This window comes from Phalacrocorax carbo, chromosome 1 (assembly GCF_963921805.1).
Source record: "Phalacrocorax carbo chromosome 1, bPhaCar2.1, whole genome shotgun sequence".
Taxonomy (NCBI): Eukaryota; Metazoa; Chordata; class Aves; order Suliformes; family Phalacrocoracidae; genus Phalacrocorax; species Phalacrocorax carbo.
The window spans coordinates 173,419,545-173,436,923 of NC_087513.1; the positions used below are offsets into that span (position 1 = coordinate 173,419,545).

The following is a 17,379-nucleotide window of genomic DNA, read 5'->3' on the forward strand; positions in this document are numbered from 1 at the left end:
TTTAACTAGTTCTGCACCTTTTGAGGGATAGAACTTACTCACAGCATCCAGCCTTCACTGCTAAATTTTGCCCTTGGGCCTCCCAGGTTCCTGAGCTTATTCGCAGAGTTTGAAAGGCTGAAGCAAAGGAAGACTAAGCTAGAGACCTAGGACAACAGCATGTACATAATGCCTAGGGAAAAATGGAAAGCACTTGACAAATGTTGAGGGAGATAGTCAACATTGCTGTGAGGTTGGCCAGCTGTCTGAAAGATCAGAAACCCTTCTCACTTGCTATGATGACCAGAATCCACCTTCAAGGAGGAGGACCGAGGAAACTGTGGGCTGGTAAATCTAACCTCAGTCCCTGCAAAGATTATGAAGCAAATCCTCCTGGAAGCCATACCCATGCATACGGAGGAAAAGGTGACTGGAAACAACTAGTATGGATTTACCTAGGCTAAACTGTGCCTAGCAAACCTGACAAGAAAGTTGGCTCTATGGATGAGGGGCCAGCTGTCCACATCACTTACTTGGACTTTTGCATGGCTTACAGTCACCCCTCATAACACCTCTACAGGAAAATTGGCAAAATATGGATTGGATAGAGAAATATTAGTTGACCACATGAGCCAGAAGCATTCCCGACAGCAAAGGCCAAGTACTTACTAGGCTGTATTAGCAACAATGCAAACAATAGGTTGGAGAAATATTATCCTGTGATCAGTACTTCTGAGACTCTATTTGGTGTGTCACATCCCATTCTGAGTTCCGCATAAAGACATACTGGACCAAGACCAAAAGACCTCTACCAAGATGGTCATGGACTGTCGCACATGACGTACAAGGAGTTGTGAGAAATGGTGGGGGTTTTTCAGCCTTCAGAAGAGAAATCTGGATGGGAAAAGCCTTATTTTTATCTTCACCTATCCAACTGAAACACATAGAAAGAGCCAGACTCTTGGAACTGCGTAGTGACCAGACAAGAGGCAGCAGAAAAAAGCTGCAACAACTCTGATTAGATTTTACAAAAAACTTTTTCAAAAACACTGGAACAAATTGTCCAGAAAGGCTATGGAATCTCCATCCTTGGAGATACTCAAACCTTGACAAAGCCCTAATCAACCTGACCTAAGTTGGCTCTGCACTGCATGGGAGGATTGGACCAGGTGGTCTCCCAAGGACCATTCTAATCTAAATTATTCCATAAACCTACAGGTGATCCTGACAGACTTGATTAGACAAAGAACCAAATTCTTGCGGTGAAGAAACAGACAATTATTGAAATAAGAACTTCATGTTTACCTCTTTTGATAAGTCATTTCTTTCTTTAGCTTGTGCTTTGTGTGACACCTCTAATATTTCATATTTTCTTCTGAGATCTGACAATTCATGTTCAAATACATCACGTTCACTGTTAAGAAAAAAAGTGAAACTATTAGATGCATAAAGTGTAATGAACAAGATTCCTGAGCATTTGTAATTTCTCAGCCTTCTTTCAGTTCATGACACTGACTTCTTCCAACAAGTCACTCACAGGGCAATTAGTGATAATCTTACCTTTTTTAGTTATGAACATCTGCAACAGTATCTTATCATGTGGAAGAATTTTCTTAATTTCTAAATATTTAAAAAATAATTTTAGATTATAATACAATAATCCTGAATTATTTCATCCTCCTCTGATTATTCTTCTATAGTGTAACTTTGGGCTATACATTTCTCCTCTTAGCAATGAAATGTAAGTACTCTCATCCATCCCTTTATTTTTATCAAGCTTTTGATGCTATTCCCCATGACATTCTCTTGAATCTTTTGCAGACATTGAAGTTGGATAAAAACTAAAGCAACTTGATTCTCATCTTCCTAACCAAACAGAAAGCAATGTTGACTTGTTCTCAGTTGCTACTCTCCCTTGTATACAGTCCTTTGATACCAGACGGGGTTGTACTACTCTTCTCATGTTTAAAATATACATGACACAGCTGCAAAAACTATATGAATAAGAGTGCTTTCCATATGCACAAAGCAGCAGCTCTATGTCTCCCCTCTACCTGACCCTGTCATAACAGTGAAATGAATGAGCCAGTATGAGCTTACAGTTTGGAAAAAAGCTAACCAGTTTTATATTAAGCATAGCACAGCTTTAAAATGGAGATAACTTGTAGTACACCAGAACTAGACAATTTGACGCAGCATTTTTAAAGGCAGAAACGAGCCTGGAAGTCGTTAACTACTGCAATGCTCCCAAATATCCTCATGCAGTCATGCCAACAGTGCTTTCCCTTCCCCTTCGTCTGTGCCTACCCAGATGAATACAACCTACTCTCTCAAATATAGTTTTGGCACGTTCATTCATGCCTTTTTCAACTCAAGACTATTTTAAATATACATTGTGAAACACTGGGGCCATTCACATGAAAGTTATTACGATCCACTTATTAAGATGCAGTTGCACATGGGAAGCAAACCATAGCATCAATCCATCCTATTTGCAACAAGCTTCCAGGTAGATTCTAAGGTTGTTTTAGTACATATAGCTGTGAGCTTATTCAAAAGACAGACCTCCTTCAAATGACTTTGCAGCAAAGTCATTTGTGTCAGTAACTGTGCCCGAGTGCATTCAGTTTGAACAATTAAGGAGCTGACAGGGTGTTTTCTATTCATAATCCTCTTTTTTTTTTTTTTTAAATCGATTCCCCAACAAATATGCCAAAGGCCAGATTTCTTGTACTTGCAAGCACGCTGAAAAAGCCATCTGGGAGCTGGACTGTGAAGTATACACCTATGAGTCTATTTATAAGAAGTCCATTTCACAATTTTGCAATTGTTGTTTACATGATCGGCATTCAAGGTATAGGCTAGAACTCTAAAACCTGTATTTTAAAAATGAAAAGAGGCACTGGAGTTTCCTGCAGTTAAACCAACTCACTGAAGGAATCCTAAGATTCTCTGACAGAGTTCTCGTAACAGCCCCTTCAGATTCATGGTTACAAGGGTTTCTTAAGTCATTAAATATTAATTCCCAAGGTCCTACCCTCTTAATTCATTGCACAGGCACCACACAATAGAGCACAGGGCCTTTTGTTAGATCATTGCTTTTAAACTAGGAAAAAAAGAGTACTTGTTCTAAGACGCTTGGCATCAACAGCTCCCACTTCCTCAGCTGCAATGAGACTGGTAGGCTCTTCTGAAAGCATAGTAAATCCCTAAATATAAACTTTTAGGAAGATAATTGATGCATCAGATTTCAAAATGTTGTTCATCTTACAACTGCAACATACTACTGGACATAACTGAACTGTTAGTAGGTTGAGGTAAGGAGAAATCTGTGGTGTGCATAAGCAAAAAATCAAATGAAAAACACTAGTCAATCAAGGTTGAAGTTTATCTATTAACATTTTTATGTTAGTAGAACACTTGAACTATAGAGAGACCTACCATTTTACTTTATCATAGTTCTCTTGTCTGTAATCACCTTGCTGAATCATCTGCTTGGTATCGGCCAGTTCCAGTGTTAATCGCTGGCATCTAAGCTCAAGTTCTGACCGGTTCCTCCTCTCGTCTTCATAGCTCTAGAAGGTAAGACATTTTGAAATGATCACAGCTACAGTGATATTACTTAAAGCAATCACCGAATAAGTTTTGTGAAGACGTCTTATGAACATTCAAGTAGTAGTATTGTCATTTGTCTCAGTATTTGGAAATCTAGCATACCTCACAGAGTACCCAGCTATACCAACACTCAACTTATTTTTATCCTATTCTGAACAGTTGATCAAATGTACTCATTTTTTCTAATGCATTTGTCCATGAGCAGAACTTCAAAGACTAGTAATCCTCACACATACAGCCGGTGGCCTACAAACCTATAGTAGCAGCACAAAAGCCACACCACCTTTACAACATCCTCAAACAAGTTTCCTTGTGAAGATACTTGCTGGTCCATTTGGAAAAAACAGAAAGAGGATTGATCATTCAGAAAGCTTGGAAACTTCTGCCATTATATGAAAAATTTCAGCCAGTTACTCCCAAATTGTATCTGGTAACTTATGTTTGCTGAAGCATATCATCCAACGCTTCAGGGAAGGAAGAAGGAAGGGAAAAAAAAAAGAAAAACCAGAAAAATGTTGCTTATTTACTGGTCTAGTAGCATTACTTTCCATTTTCCCTTCTTTTTCTTCCTCATATACTTTGAGAGACTACTAGGGGCACTAGAAAAAAGTGACCAAACCAAGAGGACATACAGAAAGCATTTGTCTTCTACAACACTGATTATTCCTCTTGAAGATAAACAGATTTCCTAATCAACATACTCTTCCCTCCCACCCGCCATGGGAATAGCAGACTTTTGTACCTTAATCCACAGTGTAGAATCATTTTCTCAGACTTTTCTACAAAGTAGGTATTTATTTTCACAAACCTTACCTTACTTGCTTGTCCTAAATGCTGTACTACTTACCAACTTCTTCACAAAAAAAAACACCCAAAAATAATGCTCACCCACCTATACTGGGGAAAACTGATGGACAGCAAAGAGAGTTGCTTGGTAAAAATTGAGACTATCCCATGGGCATCTAGATTTTTTCTGTATTCTGTTTCTCAGGATACTCCTGGGTTCTGGTTTTGGGTTTTGGGGGGTTTTTTTGGCTATGGTTGATACATGGCAGGCTCAATAATGGATGCTTGATAAACAATAGCTCCATCTGGTTATACTGAGTGGACATCACAATACTATTCATTGAAGAGGAATACAAAACCAAATGACTGCCCTAAGATGTGATTATTGAACCAACCATTTAACCACTGCAAACTGAATTTATTTTGCAGTTAGGGACACTGTATAAGTCCATAATTTTTTCAAAATAAACTGAAAGCTATGTTTTATACAGTTATAAGAGAGGATAGTAATTGTGTCTAGCTAGTTTTTAATAGACAAAAAGAAGTTTAGGACAACAGCATATATGAGTGAATGACTCCTAAATACAGATTCTTAGGAGGAATGAACACAAATATAATACTCAAGGATAGGGATGGAAAGACACAAAGAATGCTCTGATCAAATTCACAGGCACCATTAACTGAAAGACTGACAGAATGCCTTATTGGAAAAAACCCCAAAACCCCAAAAATAAAACCCCACCTAAATGCTTGTAAGACATGACAGAAAAGCCGCCTGAGCTACTAAACATACAGTAACTATTCTCTTTATAAAAAGAAATTTTTGTTTTATCGTTCACAGATCTAGTCACTTTTACGTGCACTAAAATCACATTAGGTCGCAATCACATAGTCACAACACTGAGAAAGTTTCCACAAAGATTTAGGATGGCATATCACTAAGAACACATCATCTAAAGACATGATTGTTATTCATCCTAACATACTGGTATATATGGCTTATTTTTATGTTTACTCTAATTAATGGATATACATTAAACAAACTAACACCATGGAACACTTTCTTCTTAAGCCAATTAACATGTTGTCATTTATAAAGATGGCATTATCATAATGGTAAAGCCTCTGTCAGATGTTTTTAAAGGTGTTGTCAACAAGTTAGCTGGAATTTCAAATCTGTAACATACAGGTGCAAGTACCCTGTTATACAGTGCAAACGTGACTCATCTTGCAATAGGAAATGGTGGTAAGGGCACTTAACTTTTAAGTGCAAATTGAAAGATTAAGTTTGGATACAATTCCTCTGTGGATGCCCTGTGCCATTCTGCTGCTAATACCATGCTGCTAATACCATGCCAGAATTCATACACCCTTCACAGAGTGGGCTATTGAAGTTCCTACAGCATTACACATTTAGCAACTAGAAGACAACTACCAGAGGTGTAAACTTAAATTGCTTAACCCCTGGACACATTTGTCATAAACAGCTCTAAAGAGCCAATTAGCAGAACAGTTAAATGGCTACAAAATTAGGTATGAGACCTAAACTAGGATTTGAATTTTATCTAACAAAGCAGTTGTAAATGTCATGTTAATGTCACATAACAACTCCACGGAAGTGGAGGGAAGTTAAATCCTACTTTTGAAAAGTGATAGTAAGACATACTTAAAGTATCAAACTGTTAAACAGATAAAGAAAGGGGTTTGTTCTGCTTTTTTAGGATTTTTTTTTTTAGGATTTACTATAATTTTTGAAGAAATACTAACTCTACTGCATGAGTCACTGTTTTCCAACTACCTAATCTTTTAGGTGTCACAGTTATATTTTAATCACAGGAAAAAATGTGATAAGACAAGCTAATAAACAGTCTATAGGCTAACACAAAACCCTCTATGGTATGCATATCTCCAAGGAGCGAAGACAGAGGTGTCTGGACGTCTATAGCAACGCATCTTAAAGACATACAATCAAGCCGCCTGTGCTTAGGAAGAACAAGCCTTGCTTTGCACATTATGAAGTTCATTTAGTTTACAACAATGTCTGTATACCCTGAACTGATTTTAAGAAGTCAGCAATGGAACTGCTTTATCTTTCAATTTATCTTCAAGAGAGAGCTTAGAAGTCTCATGAACAGCTTTGTTCTGCTGAAGCAAAAAGAGGGCTTTTAAGAGGATCAAGATACAGAGCACTCTGGAGGACATGAATGAGGTCCTGGAAACACCACCAATAAATAAAAATAACTTAAGTCCACAACCTTAAAAAAAAAATTAAAGGACAAACAGTACTTCCTCACATGGAACGTGACTGTGATGATCCTGCCAACAATGCATGGCTTTTATCCAGCTTCTTACTAGTTTTTGCTACTGCAGAGAGCAGCAACTCAGCCAGATGAGGTGGTTAAAACAAACAAACCTGTCCTGTGCAAGATGGGTAGGCAAACATTGCCTAAAGAAATTGTTAACAGAGCTGTCCAAGAGGCCCAGCGTTAACCAGTACAGGTGGTTTCTACAGAGCATGTGAAGCAGTCCCTACCAAGAAGCACACCTATTTGGTTTACAAACACTATCAACAGATGGATGTTTCAAGCAAGAAGATTCTGAACTTGCCTGATCTGCACCATTTAAAACCCAAACTGGTAGAGAAACTAAAGATCTAATGACAGACCTCAGTTTTATGATATTAAGCTTCACTGTTATCCTCCACCTGGAATGAGCAGCAGCTTATAGCAGTCACTAAAATGAACACGTATCTACATTTCAAGTACAAGAACTGGGTGACAAACTTTAACATAGTTAGTGACACATAATACATGGTAGGGATTAGCTGATCTTTCAGAAAGCCTTTGGGGATAAGAAGATAAACAACAGAAATGCAGGGAAAAGATTAATCAGCCAACCAAGCAGAAGTAGCATGACTTCTTCACACTGTCTAGAGATAAGCCTGTGGAAGAAAGTGATTCTGCTTTCAAAAAGCTTATTTAAAAGAACTTCATCTTTGAAGCATCACTTACACAAGCCAGCAATTTCTGTTCATATCCTAAGATACCTAAAGGCCCTAGGCAAATGTAAAGCTACTATACTATTGTGATGTGAAAACCTATTCCCTTAAATTATTTGGATGAGGTGCTGCAACACAGTAAAGATGACATTTTGCTTCAATCTGTTTACATAGTATGCATTCAAAAGTTATTGGTCAATACATTATTTATTTGAATACAACTGCCCAAATGTCAGGAAGAAGTTATGTATAACTGGATGAATAAGACATTTCTTCCAGTATGTTGATATGAAATTGGTAATCTGCCAAGGACTGTAGATGGGGCACTATCTGCCACTAAAAAATTATAAACAAAAATAAGGAAGCTCTGCAAGAAAGGTAAGAAAGAAAGGCCTTGGCATAAGTGCCTCTACTGCAAAAGAAAGTGGGAGGAATAAAAAGTGCTTTCTTTCTGGATCTGAGCTGGTGAGAATCTTCAGTGAAACATTCTCAGGTGAAAAGGATCGTTGAGATCATTGCATTAGAGACTGGAATTAAGCCATTTGGTCCCTCTAAACAATAACTAGCAGTCTATGAGAGCCACAGCTACATATCAAAAGAGGTAGAAAGACATTGGATTGAAAAGGGAACTTTCATAAATACATTAAGTTTTTTTGAGTCTTGGAAATGTTAAACTGCTGCCCCAAGCTAGTCGTTATTGGTAGAATATTTTTCTTTGCAGCTTTTTTTCCTGAACAAGATAAATAATAATAATGATGATGAAGGAAAGAAGGCACATATCTCACCTAAGACTGAGGCCTCGTCTCTCCTTTCTAGAGAGAAACATGAAGACCAAGTAATCAAATCACTGCTTGAAAGAATTGGTGTCAGGGGGCTGGGGAAGGGTTCCAGAGTGCAGTCTTTAATTACAGACGTGCAAACTTCAGAAGAGATCTTAGGGAATGCAGTGCTTCTGGAGTGGCAACAGTAGCCTCAATTTTACTACATTCAGATACATCTAGTGCCAACTGATCCCTTGAGTGCAATAGCATAGCTCATTCTCTGAAGACTATCAAAACATTTTTCTTCCAGCTGGGAAACATTATCACAGAGAAAATTGGTACGTTTGTCTAGCAAAACCTGACAGCTACTAATCCCAATTCAGAGACGAGGTCTTAGAAGAGATCTTTGTCCTATATACATCGAGCTTTGTCTTTAGGCTAACCATTGCTAGATAACTGCCATACTATAAATTTGATTGCAAGTCCTGAAGGCAATTTTATAGAAAAAAAAAAAACCTAAAGAAAGGAAGCCCTGATAAAACTGTATCAAGACGAATTCCAGGAAAACTCTGCCAAGTAACTCATAGCCAGAAGAAGAAAGCAATACTTAATCTTCTAAAGCTACAAAGAAAAGCAGAATTTCTTTCTCAGACTCTCTCCCAGTCTTAAAAGAAACACACAAGTACTAAATCACATCTGTTTGAGGGAAGGTTCTAACCACTTTGGAAACAAACAACTCTGAAAATAGTACACTGGTGTTCAGCACAGGAACACACACATCAGGAGCTGGTTTGGCTTCTGGGAAGCTCCTGGTAATACAACACTATAGCTGGACTCTATCTGGACCTCCAAAGGTGGTGGTGCTGACATCAGTTGTACTTCAAGTACTGAGCATTCCAAAAGGACTGAAACAAGTCTGTACTATAAATCTGGTAACAGACTGGTCAACACTGAAGTACAAGAACATCACTTTTACCAGTTCCACTGCCTCCCCTCCAGTCTGTTGCTGCTACACATAGAATCAGAGGAACCGCACTGGTCTAAATCACAGATGTGACAGTGGCGTACAGAGACACATCAACTTAGTGGTAGCACTGCAGAACCACTTATACTGACCACTTTAAAAACAGAAAGTGGTGACAAAGGTCTTTTGATACCAGCTGTGTTTATCAGATTATGTTCCAGCGCTAGAAATTGCTCTTCACTCTTCTTTGCTACCAGTTGTCAGAAGCAGCGCCCCACCGCATTGGGTCTGTGTTACAGATTTAGCAGGCTTTGATTAAGTGCTAACTCAGAGCAGCAACAGACAAGAATGAGAGAACTTTGTTACACAAAGTTGTAGGTTTAGTGGTCTTACTTCTCAGCATACCAAGAACTAAATGAGCGCTAATGCAGGCTGATACACACTTAGGACGTTCTGCCCCTTCTAAATAAACAAAATATTTTCATATACCTAGAGTACAAATACAGGTGACAAACATTTGAAAGATGTTTTTTATGCCCTGAAGTCAGAAATAAAAGTTTTTCTAATACAAACGAATTAATAAATTGCCTAAAGAACATCTGAATTTAGAAAATCTTAGAAACTAATTTTCTACAAGGCTGCAATGACAATTCAATTTTCACAGAACCGAGCTTCCTAGCTGGTACAGCTGGATGCTTATAAACTCAGTTGACTCAGAGGCCACAATACCAGGCCACTGTACTCACTTTTGTGCCAGGCTAGATCTGTTGTGCCAACAAGTTTTGTTTGTTTTTTTATTTGGGTTTTGTTTTTTCCCCAAACAAAAAGGCAGCATGTAGCAAAAAGATTTAGTGGGTTTGAAGACCAGATTTTATATAACCGATACTCAGCCATATCAGCTCATCGTAATAGTGTTCAGAGAACAGAACCGTGCTGCTTTGCTTTCCCACAAAACAGTATATAAAGGCTCATGAGCAGAGAAAGCAAAATAATTTAAGTGCCTTATGTTCACACTCCAAAATAAAACCAGTAAATTTAGAACTCATTTCCTTTGACCAAACTAAAGGAATAAAGCCATCCTATCACAAAATAACATAGGTGATGTTAGGCAATGGTTGTCTTATTTGATTAATTCATTTCACATTTAAATTTTTTCTAGAGTTGGCTTAATGAATTAGAGAAGTTTGGATTTTCCTTTAAACTTTTTCAATTCTTTGTTGGCTAGATAGTCCTATGAGTCTATACCTAATTCTCTCATATGTCTCATGACTATTTCTGGGTAAGTATCTACATGTTTAATGCTTATCCAATCCTAGCCTGTCAGCCATGAACGACCAGAAAAGCAAGCAAAATTCTCCTCCCCGAAGCCATTAGTACTTAACAGAAAGATTTTGGATAAACATATATTTTAGTTCCTTACCATGTTCCACAAAGAGGAAAAAAAGTGAAACTTGTTCAGAAGAGCATTAATTAGTTGCAATAGTAGAAAAAAAGGAATGCTTATTGTAGGAGGTGGTTTATCCTCACAGAAGGAAATAAAAAAACTGTCTTGACTTCAGTGATAATGGTATTTCAGAAGTTTGTATTAGTAGTTTCCTAAAGAAGTTCTAAACCCAGAACAGACGCTTTGTTCATAAACTATGTAGAGAATAGGAATATTGCAACTGTCAGAGAAAACTTAAAAATTAAGGAATACTGGATGGGAAACCAGAAGAAGGATTTTAAGAGTGCAAGTTATTAAATAACACGCAAGGAATTTCAGCAACTATGCTTCATGTAGCTGGAAGTTAAGAATTATTGTAATGCCACAAAAACAGTTTGAAGAGTATAAGAGCTTAAGTAAGACTCTGAATGAAACCATGCTTTATTTCCTACTGATAAACTTCCTTGTAATAAAGCTTGACCTTATCAAAGGAGCTCAAATAAACAAGTTACCCCAACAACACACCTTAAAACCTATTTGTAAACTGCAAGAGGTGCTTAGGTATGTTAGCTTCAGTGTACTAAGTACATTAGAGATTCAAAAGTACCCTCACGTATTGATGATGCTCCTCTTAACCTTATTATCTGAAACAGCCTGAGGTACCTTGTTACAGTGACACTCAGCAAGTCACTAGGTCAAATCTGAACTTGCCAGAAGCAAAAATACAGAGACTCTTAAGTCTCTCCATACATAAAATACCTCCTATCAGGTCACATTTCATTAAATATCCAAAACATGCCATCTCTATGCATAACAGATAGGGTGAAAACTTGGGTTTGGGTTATTTTTGTACATATGGAAGAATTGTAGTAAGCGATCTTACCTGAAACATGAGAATCCTAAGGAATAATTTTTATTAACAACTGTAAGCCTTTTTTTCTTGTGACATTTCAACATCTAGATTTTTTTTCCCCTCAAACAAGTAATCCATTCTCACTAATTTTCTCTAATTTTAAGCGTGATTATGCAAACAGGGTATTAGCATTCAAAGAACCACCTAAATTCAATACAGGCAAGATTCTAGGGCTTTCTTATCAGCATCAAAAGAAAAAAGCTGAGTAAACGTCAAAAAATAAATCAGTGGGAAAGGTGGATACTGCCACCATGTGGTATAACAAGAACAAAACTGAAAGTTTCTGTGTTAAAGAACGGTCAATGTACCAAGAAAATTGTTTCTAGCACAACTTTAATTATCGTTATCTACTATCCCATTAAATTGCTGCAGCAAAAATTAACACAGATGTCAGTCAAACCTCAGAAGGCTGAAATCCTCCTATAGAATTTTACTAAATCAGAGCACAGTAAATGTACAGTGAAGGAAAATGCATGTGTAAATCGAAGTTAACAGGATTAATTTAATCTCACTTATGACCAGAGATGATGACACAAAATAATGCTGAAGTTCATAAATGCACAAATTTTATTGGCACATCTTCCTGCCATTCCCTTGGGTCCTGTCATAGGTCACCAGAGAGAAGAGATCAGCACCTGCCCTTCCCCCTCCCCTTGTGAGGAAGCTGCAGACTATGATGAGATCTCTGCTTCTCTAGGCTGAACAAACCAAGTGACTTTAGCCTCTCCTCATAACATTTCTCCTCTAAACCCTTCACCAATTTCGTGGCCCTCCTCTGGACACTCTCTAGTAGCTTTATATCCTTAACGTACTGTGGCACCCAAAACTGCACACAGCACTTGAGGTGAGGCCGCACCAGCGCAGAGCAGAGCGGGACAATCCCCTCCCTCGACCAGCTGCAATGCAGTGTTTGATGCACCCCAGGGCACGGTTGGCCCTCTTGGCTGCCAGGGCACACTGCTGGCTCATGTTCAGCTTGCTGGCGACCAGAACCCCCAGCTCTCTCTCTGCAGGGCTGCTCTCCAGCCTCTCGTTCCTGACTCTGTATGTACATCCAGGGTTGCCGTGCCCCAGGTGTAAAATCCAGCACTTCCTTTGTTAAACTTCACACAGTTGGTGATTGCCCAGCTCTCCAGTCTGTCCAGCGTAATTCCAGAAGTAGTAAAATGACAGTGGCATTTAAGTCCCTGCTAGCCATGACTTGGATAAATATACTCTGGGCAGCTGAAACTGTCTTACCACAACTCCAGATTTATGCAGAACTAAGCTAAAGTACAAATCATCCTAGCTGCACACATACTGAAAATACTATAAATATTCATAAATACCTTAAAAACAACATTCTCCTTACACTGTTTCAACTCTTTCATTCCTTGAAAATAAAAATTAAATATATTTAGATAATTTGTTTTTTCTACTTCTGATGTTTATACCTTACCTGAAATAAAGTTACCATTTTCTTTAGTAGAGAAATAAATCGGAAAATTAAAATACAAGAAGTTGAAAAGCATAACAGAGAAGATGCAACTCCAAATAATTCTTAAAAAAAATGCATTTTTATATCATTAAAACAAAAGGTGAAGCAAATTACTACCAAGACATCACCATCTAAAAAATTATACGCTGAATCATCACAGTGTGTTCAACTACTGCTGGATGGATCTGCTGTCTCAGATTCCTCACCCTGAACCTTGCCCTCAAGAAAGCACAACATAGCTCCTAAGAGTCTATCCTTAAGAGTATCATGAGCAAATCTTGCTAGATAGTCGTAACAAAATTAGTTGCCATACAAGGACGTCTATAGCATGTTTCCCCTCTCCCTATCTGCCCCCTCTCCCACAAGCAATTTTTATACAGCAAAAAAGTTTTTATATCTTATACATGAATAATGATTTGGAGAATGAGGTTTTGCAATATATATATATTTACACAGTTTCTTAATTGAGATCATTAAGGTGCACAGACCTCTGTCAGACACTTCAGCTGCGATTTGTACCCACTTAGTTCTTCTGTTAGGCTCTCCTTTTTAATCTGTAGATCACCTAGTTCTTTTCTTAAAGAACGGACTGCTTCATAGAATCGGATCTAGAAGAACAAGATATATATTCAAAATTTAGATTAGCAAAATTGCAATCGCGAAACTACAATCCCAAAAACAAATCAGCTCAACATTTTATGCAGTAGTTCACCAAATGATTCCCAGTGCATACCAGGAACCTGGATGTGGCCATGTGTGTCGGGGCGGGGGGGGGGGGGGATGTTAAAGCAAAGACAGTGTCTTTCTTTAGCCTTCGACAGCAGCAACTAAGAAACAATCAATTTGTGTTTGGAACTGAACAAAAAAAGAGGAAAAAAGGTAAAAATATTACATTTCTGTTCAACTAAGGCAGCTCCCAGCCAGGATGCCCAATGAAAAAAATACAGCTGCTAATGGACCACATGGTCCCACTCTCTTACTTGTGTCCACTCTAGAGAATATTTGATTAACAGTGTAAAAGAAAAAAGCCTATGTAGCAATAAAGAAACTAATCTTACTAACTTCCCCCAAGCCAATATGAATTTTATGGGGTGTGTAGAAATGGGGAGAGATTAGGTTTGTTTTCTGCCAGTTCAGTGTGCTGAATCTGCACCAAGAAAAATGCAACAGCGGGAACAGCACTTACCCGGGAATAACACGCACCCCACACACATACGTTCAGCAGTAACATGTTGCTATATGGGTTCAGCTGCATCATGCAACTAAGCTTCTGAAAGACTCTGCTCTGCTAAGTTAACACTGAAAAAAAGTCTTGTAAAAGGATTTAAAAAAAAATCTATGACACACCATATATTCCTCTCTCTTCTCCTACCCCAGTCATAGGCACAGTCTCAGACAAGTCTCAGATCCATATAACTTCTCCAGAACGTATCTACTAAACAGTAAAAAAATACTGGCAAACACAGTAGTAAAACCACAAAGTCAGCAGTAAAAAGCAAAAAGGGCCATTACAAAGGAGAAAGAGCTTTTTTGATATACACCCACACACAGGTACACAGAGACTATTACTTCCAGCTTAACTTCATACCTTAAAATGTTTATTTTAGGGGATGAAAAGAAAAGGATAGATAATTAAGCACTATTTTCATGCAAGCGCTACTCCATACCCCCCATCATTAACACTTGTTTGATATACGATTAAAGAAGAAACACAAGCAAGAAAGCACAGATGAAGTAAGCATTCAAGAGCAAGCTGTACTACATTTCCATGCAGAAGGATGAGACGTCTCTGTTTTGCTACCTGTAAACAGCAGACAAAGACAAGCTCCAGGTATATGCCATATAATTGACAGCATACAATTCTAAAAAACACAGAAGCCATGGAAATTTGCGATGTAAACATAGGTGTAGTTTGCTTTATACAATAAAGCGAGAGTGCAACATGACTGGAAAATCAGTAGTAAAGCAGAAAAGTGAAATTTTCTAAAAAGTGGTGGGTTTTTTTTTTTTCCATGTTTGTTTTTTTGTTTGTTTTCAAGTTTTTCCAAACACTGAGCATGCTGGAAGTTGCAGTTGTTCAAATGTGCTGTGCTCGACAAGAGAGCTCCGTTTTTCGTCCTTAACTTTAGATGCAAAACAAACATAAGCTTACATTTATAGCATATGTCCTATCTTAAGTTCATTTTTATTGAGAAAAAAAAAAAAGGCAAGTTCCCCCAAAGTATGGTTATCTTAATTCTTTTTAAGATGGTAACAAGGAATTTCTCAATTCACTATGTCTACGTTTACACATAAAGTGAACAAAATCAAGGATGAGATTGGCTTTTTTCAACTACAATTCAATTAAAACCAAAACAAGGTATGATAATTTTTTGTTCACCTTCCGAAAATTACAAATAAATTCAACCATCAGATGCTACAGTTAAAACTACAAATGGTCTTTCTGTTCTGAGAAGTGAACTAAATGCATATTACTGCCAGATTTTACTGTTTCATTACTACTTTATTCTTGCAGTATTCCATTCCTTCAATATTTAAGGAATTTTTTCATGTCCATCTGTGAAATCACATTGCTTCTAATTCGTTTGCATGAAATCAAACAGTGAAGTTAGTTTTGTGGGTTCTTTCTAATTTCCAAACTACAACAGGTTTCAACTACTTCCTTAGGAAAACAAACAAAAACAAACCCCAAACTTTAGAAATCTGCATGCAAAGCAGTGAGTAAGGACAATTTTAGCCTCCTAACTACAGCTTCTGCTCACTACAGTTTTCATCTCCCTGGATTCTTTCAGAACTTGTCTAATTACATGTGAAACCGAACAACTGAATTTCAGTCAAATCTTTTTTCCCAAAAAAAAGTGATTACAAAATTTTTGTTTTTTTTTTTTAAAAAATAACCTTGATTTTCAGTAATTGGTAACCACTTAAAGCATTTTGGATTTTTTTTGCACCAGACCTAGCTTTTCCCTTAAATTCTTCTATTTTTACTGAGATTTCCCTAGAAAACCTAACTTAGGCCATCACGCCACATTTACTTCCCAAACCACAACAACCCTAATACAGATTAATTAGTATAAAACCAAGATGACATGGGATACAGGCATCAAGGACATATATCTTTGCACAGCCTTCCCAAGAAAAGATCAATCCATGGTAGTAAGAAAGTGCAAATGAATGCAACAGATGAGGGGAAGGTTGTAGTTCAAATGTTATATTTAGCTTGCTTGATGGCCAATAAGCATTCATGTAACTCAACAGTCAAATCACACATTGCCTTTTGCCAAGTCAATATAACAGAAACAAAAATTACTGTAACAGGATTTCAGAAACAATTGCATATTTTAAGAATTATAGATTTATATAGATATGCTGTAAGGAAAACTTTCTAGGTGATCTTTAAAAGAAACTCTTCGCATGTGCCCACCACTTTTTATGGAAAACTAGAGTTAAGCTAAAAATGGGTGGGTGCAGAGGAAGAGAAAGCTGGCTTTCTGAGAAACGAAGTTTTGTGAAAGTAATTGCATCAGTTAACTGCCTTCTTAAACAGAGAGCAACTGAGCAGTAGATAGCAAAATGATGCAACTGAGACATGGTAATTAAAAACAGATCAAACAAAACTCGCAGATAAAAACTTTTCACCAAGTTGTTGAAAAATGTTACAGGAGAGTACACAGGAGGCTCACTTTGCTGAACAAAGTAAGTGACTCAGCTGCCAAGCACCAGTTTAATGACCTGAAGAGATTTAAAATTTTGCATATACTGTCTCTAAAAGAAAAATCATTCATATAAACAATTTTTAAAAAATTAAGTTTTACATGTAAGTCCAAAACAAAACCCGGTGATTTTAAGAGAAAGATGTTTAAAACATCATTTTTCATTTGCCATCATCAACACTAAACATTGCTTAGTCTTTGCTCTAACACGTTACTATTGCACCCCTTTGTGGAAGAACAGTGAAAAACACGTCACATTTTTTTTAATTCTAGTATTTTAAACTTGCAATATCTCTATATACAAAAATCCATATTTAAGCACCTCCTGCTCTTTGTCCAGTACACCAGGTTTCACATAAAGTGTAACCATTATATATACACTTACTTCTATCCTGGACGTTTGTAGGGCAGTATTTTAAAAATCGATAAAGAAAAAAAAGAGGTTGGAAATTTCTTGCTCAAGTTATCTCTAAGCAGAACTCTTTCCAGCCAAGGAAAATTTTACTCTAGTATCAGTAGAGTATACTATTAATCTGCATATAAATCTGGAGCCAGAGATTTTACCTGCCTGAAAAACACACAATTCCTCCAAAGCAGAAAACGGCATCAGAAAAATAACTTTCCCTTCCACATCCTTTTCCTAGCCTTCAGAAGCCAAATGGAGGCAAAGGCAGGTTATGCAACACAGTTCCACAGCCTCCCAGCATCTCTATCAGCTGAATAACTCAAAGAAATTATAAACTATCACTG

The 17,379-nt window shown here is 37.4% G+C and overlaps 1 protein-coding gene across 2 annotated transcripts in view; it reads right to left on the reverse strand.

Moving 5' to 3' along the window:
* PIBF1 (progesterone immunomodulatory binding factor 1) overlaps positions 1-17,379 on the reverse strand; it is a 130,912-nt gene that overhangs the window by 106,398 nt on the left and 7,135 nt on the right. For both annotated transcript variants that reach the window (XM_064440748.1, XM_064440749.1), the window contains exons 5-7: positions 13,405-13,524; positions 3,421-3,554; positions 1,285-1,393 (exon numbers count right to left, since the gene is read on the reverse strand). In XM_064440748.1, the coding sequence (XP_064296818.1) occupies positions 1,285-1,393; positions 3,421-3,554; positions 13,405-13,524 (363 nt within the window). The remainder of the gene's footprint in view (positions 1-1,284; positions 1,394-3,420; positions 3,555-13,404; positions 13,525-17,379) is intronic.